At 35.4% G+C, this 5036-nt stretch overlaps 1 protein-coding gene across 1 annotated transcript; it reads left to right on the top strand.

Moving 5' to 3' along the window:
• Positions 1-2680: 2680 nt before the first annotated feature.
• Positions 2681-4808, top strand: LOC142179229 (mediator of RNA polymerase II transcription subunit 23-like; the record flags this gene model as incomplete). Its single annotated transcript, XM_075248959.1, is given in 3 exon segments — positions 2681-2862; positions 3991-4094; positions 4252-4808. Coding segments are annotated over 3 exon segments (485 nt in total), but the record flags the coding sequence as incomplete, so codon positions are not given.
• Positions 4809-5036: the final 228 nt, after the last annotated feature.

Raw genomic sequence — 5036 nt, 5'->3', positions numbered from 1 at the left:
GGCCCCTGGGGCGGGGCACTATCAAAACTCCCTGAGGCTCATGTGTGGGGCTTAGTTTTGTGAGGCTTACGCCCCAAATGCTCGACTTTGCGCCCGAAACATGCCTAACGCTCAACGCCCGGGGCTCGCCTAACAGTTCCTAACACAAATTATGCGGAAAATTCCTTAATTAGTACTGTCGACACTCAAAACTCTTCAATAAATGAATCATGCGTAAAATTCCTTAATTAGTACTGTCGACACTCAAAACTCTTCAATAAATGAATCATGCGTAAAATTCCTTAATTAGTACTGTCGACACTCAAAACTCTTCAATAAATAAATGATTTAAGCTCTACTCATCTATAGAAAAAGATTGAGAGTAGCTCAAAATAATGAATCATGGTATTGCATATTTACTAATTGAGAACGTCGGGATGGTGAATATCATTTGAATATTTCTTCAGAAAATAGATAGTCAAGATTTACATCTTCACTTATTATACGTCTTCATATCTTAGTTTTATGTCTTTCAAAATTATCAGACTTTTATTATTTTACTACTCCCTCCGTTTCAATTTATGTGAACCTATTTGACTGGGCACGAAGTTTAAGAAAAGAGAGAAGACTTTTGAACATGTGGTGTTGTACATGTATTTTGTGTGGCTATAAATCATTGAATAAAGGTAAATTGTTTCTAAATAGGGAAAATGGGTCATTCTTTTTGGCACGGACTAAAAAAGAAATAGGTTCACATATATTGAAACGGAGGGAGTACTTGCAAGCAATTTTATATTTACTCTTAAGGAGTAATATTTTAAATTACAGTACTGATGAAGTGTATTGATTATTAACTTTTAGAGGGGTAAACTATGTAGTTTAGTAATATCTTTTAGTAAATTGTAATTTTTTAATTGTTCGAAAGATAATGCATTATAGTTGATTTTTATCTCATAGTATTTTAAACTATATTTATGAGAAAATGCTAGTTTTTTTTATGAGTTATTTTAATCCTTCTTAATTTTCTTAAACTTTTAATATACTTTATATACTTTTTGTGCTTATTATGCTATTTTATCAATTTATAAATTGAGAAATTTAAAGGTCCATGGGGCTTACACCTCGCCCCACGTTAAGTAAAATGCCCCATCTCATGCCCCCACCTTTTAAAGTACTGGCTGAATATTATGGGGAGTAAATTGAAATAATGTAATAATTCATGGGCCAAAATTGTTATTTTCCAGAAAGAGCAGTAACTTTGTGAGGAATATATCTACATGGGTTTTGCTAACCTACTACAACTTTTGCTTTCATTGTCTTGCCCTTTCTGAAAACATTACCATCCTTTTAATACCAGGGGCATTTTGGTCATTCCAACAAAAATACTGAAAACCCTTATCCTTCACCGTCCGGAAGGTCGTCTATTTGTTCTTCTCAATTGGCGATTATTCTTTTTTTTTTTTTTTTTCTCAATTCTCCACCAGTGAATCCCCATCCCTATTTTTATTTCCGGCGGCTGTTGATCTTTATTTCTTCCCCCAGTCACTCCTCCTTTTCGTTAGCATTGTAGTCATTTTACTTTTCCAGTGTAAATTGCTACTATCAACGGAGTAATGATTTGATTATGATTTGAGTTTTTTTTCATGTCCTTTATATTCCATAAAGCTGGACAACAAATCTTAGGAAATATAAGCCTTTCGCAGTAAATATAAATGGAGAAGATTTCAGTATTTAGCTTGTGGAAACTATCAGGAGAGGAAGAGTTGGATAAAAAGCAAAATTATAAGAACCAGTTTGCACTTCGCAGAGACTGGGAAGATCAAAATGTGAGTGAGAAAGGGAGAAAACCAAATTGGGTAGAAAGACAAAAATATCCATCTCACTTATGCATTGATAACATGCTGTTAGGGGTATTTAAGGAAAACAAAAGATGTATACAATGCTAAACTACTACAACTATGTAGTAGGTTCGCAAAATACACACACACATGTATATATATTTATGTAAAGATGTTAAGGAAAGAGGTCAATCTTTTGAGACGACCTAAATTGTGAAGTAGGTCAGGCAAAAGGGAATGTATATAATGTTTAATATTTCTCACCTTCTAATTATATAAGGTTTGTCAATTAGCTTAAAAGCAGGGGATTAAATAATTCCAGTACAGGTTGCACTAAAGCCATCAATGCGCAGTTGTGGTCATGTCTGCATACCATTAAAATGCACTTTATTGTTGTCAAAATACTTTTATTAGTTTCGGGAGTAACTGATACTCCTTTCCGGTACTAAGCATCCTTCCAGAGTCCTCCTTAATAAGTCAATTCCTAAATTTTCATTATCTATTACTCCCAAAGGCTTTCAATTCGTTATCTTCTCAATAAAAATAAAGAAGCGCTCGAACAAGGTGACTGCTTCTCGTCTCAAGTGACCTGCATTTGAGCGCAAAATGCGAGCACATCATTGAAGCACACCGGGTCGACATGCTGAAGTGCATTAATCCTCGTCTCACTTCAGTCGCTTTAGCGAGAAGTGATCGATTTTGATAACACTGCATTTTAGATAGTTATATTTTTGTATCTTGTTTTCTTTCAATCAGTGTTCCTTTTCTTTCTCCAGGTATAACTTAGCTGCTATTTGCCTTTCTCAACTTTGCTTTCTGTTATGTGGAATTCTAGTCCACTGACATAATTTTTGGTCTTCTAGGTAATGTTGTTGCACTGTTACATGCTTTCTTCTGTAACCTACCCCAAGAATGGCTTGAGGGAACTCATCTTATCATTAAGCACCTTAGGCCTGTGACATCTGTTGCGGTATTAAGAATAGCATTTCGTATTATGGGTCCTTTGCTTCCGAGGTTGGCCAATGCTCAGACCCTTTTCAGTAAGGTACAAACTTTTTCAAGTTAATGTTCATTTTTCTCTTAATGTGAGATCAGTAAAGGGTTAACTTAGGGGATTTGAGTTTGATTTACTGTATTCAGGGAAAACCTAGCTTATTTTATGCTCGCGTATCATTCTCCTGCATAATATTCCTTGTTTTCTCCATGTGAAAAGAAAATATGAATGAACGGTGTATACTAAGTTCAGAACGAAGCAAAAGCGCCTTGAGAATTCGAATTATATAGGATGCTTAAATTTTTCAAGTCGGTGCTTTGATAGTGCCTTGATTGGAAAGCTGAACCTGGGACCTCTTATCGGCCTGCTCAACAATGATCGGCAAATAGTGCTTTGGGCGGTTACGCCACGATCGATGTGGCTGATTCAACCGACCATGCTAGAGCAGCCTGCTCTTAGTCGTTATTTTCTTTCTCAAAAGCCCATCTCCTCTGGAAGATAGTCTAGGTCTGATCCTGAATTCCTTTATAGGATTTTGATAGTCAGTCACGATGCTCTATAATGGTGGTGTCTGGACCAGCTTGCGCACATCTCGACTATTCCACTGGGTACTTATTACCTCCCATCAGCACAAGTACTGGGGAATAATAACAGAGGGATTAAACATTGTACATTGCTCATTTCCCTGAAATCTTGGGGTTGGAAGTAAATATACGCTGGACACATAGTCACGAGGCCTGGAAACAGAAATTAAAGTTTGCTCACATGCACTTAATTTTTATGGAAGTCCATCTCTGCTTAATGTTTACAAAAATTTTGTCCTTTCTGGACAAGTTTGGTTTTCCCTTTAAAAATACTTAGATTTTAAAGGGCATAAAATTCCATCAACTTTACAGGGTTATTTTCGTCTATCAGCATTTCAGTTTGGGTCTTCATGTTTATAACATTGTAGATAGAAATATGTATCCATCAAAGGCACTTCAGATCTTTCTTATGTTCTGCATTCTAATGGACAAGGGATGATGGAAGTCATAAATATCTCTAGTATGCAAATATGTTCATAATTTATATTCGATTTGTTATTTTGGAACTGATTTAAGTTAGGAAAGGGAGCACATTGCTAAAGTCATTTCTGTTTCCATTTCTTTCGCTTCCATCTATTGGAATATCATCTGGTAGACACTATCGCTACTTTTGAATATTTTGGTGGATGTCTTTGGGAGGAACTCACAGCTATCAGCACCTATTGAAGCAACTGAAATTACTGATCTTATTGACTTCCTGTAAGAATCTTTTTCTTCTCCGTGTGTTTTTATCTATAAAAGTTGTAGCTTTCTTTAATGCATGTTTTTTACATTTTTAATTTATTCTTCAGCAGTTACAACATCGTTTTGCTTCACGTGTCATTTTGTTGCCATGCTTAAACAATTTATTCCTCAGGCATCATGTAATTCATTACGAGGGGCAGGGAGGGCCAGTGCAAGCGTCTAGCAAACCTAGATCTGAAATTTTGGCTCTTTTTGGACGAGCAACAGAAAATTTGCGTCCAGATGTTCAACATCTTCTTTCCCACCTCAACAGTGATGCAAATAGTTCTATTTATGCTGCAACTCACCCAAAAATTGTCCAAACTCCTTAATTATTGTTGTATCATGCTAGCTTCTTTATCAAGTGCTCCTTTATGTACATCTTAAAAAGAAGAGTATTTGATTCCAGGAATTTAATGCAACTATTTGATGGCATTAAGTTGCTTTTGCAGCTATATCTCATCGCCACTGATATAGATAAATATAGAACTGTGTACCAAATTTTTGTTTAGGAGCACAAAGTTACTGAAATGCCACCCCTCCAATAAGAAGGGAAGGTCTATATAGACTTTTTACAATTTTGTACTGATTATTTAGGCTTAGGTGGTTGAAGACTTGAAGCGTTGCTTTAAGTTTTGAATTGATATGCAAATTCCGGTACTAATTCAAAGGAGTTTGTTACACCATCCACTTTAACCTTATCTTTGCTTGATAACTATGAAAATCATTGCAAAGTTTCCTGAATTGATATTTCGTCGTACTTGAATCTTTTATTAAGCAGTGAGTTACGGTGACTGTGTTCCTGAAATTGTAGTTCAACTCCTTACATCTTCCAAGTCGTATTATATTTGCTTCACAAATAATTCCATATCTGATGTTATTGAACATTTTGTTTATGTTTAGTTCAACTTTTGTTTA

Source organism: Nicotiana tabacum, unplaced genomic scaffold, assembly GCF_000715075.1.
Source record: "Nicotiana tabacum cultivar K326 unplaced genomic scaffold, ASM71507v2 Un00418, whole genome shotgun sequence".
In the NCBI taxonomy this organism is placed as follows: domain Eukaryota; kingdom Viridiplantae; phylum Streptophyta; class Magnoliopsida; order Solanales; family Solanaceae; genus Nicotiana; species Nicotiana tabacum.
The sequence above is the reverse complement of the archived record's forward strand: the minus strand, read 5'-3'. Positions and strand labels throughout refer to the sequence as shown.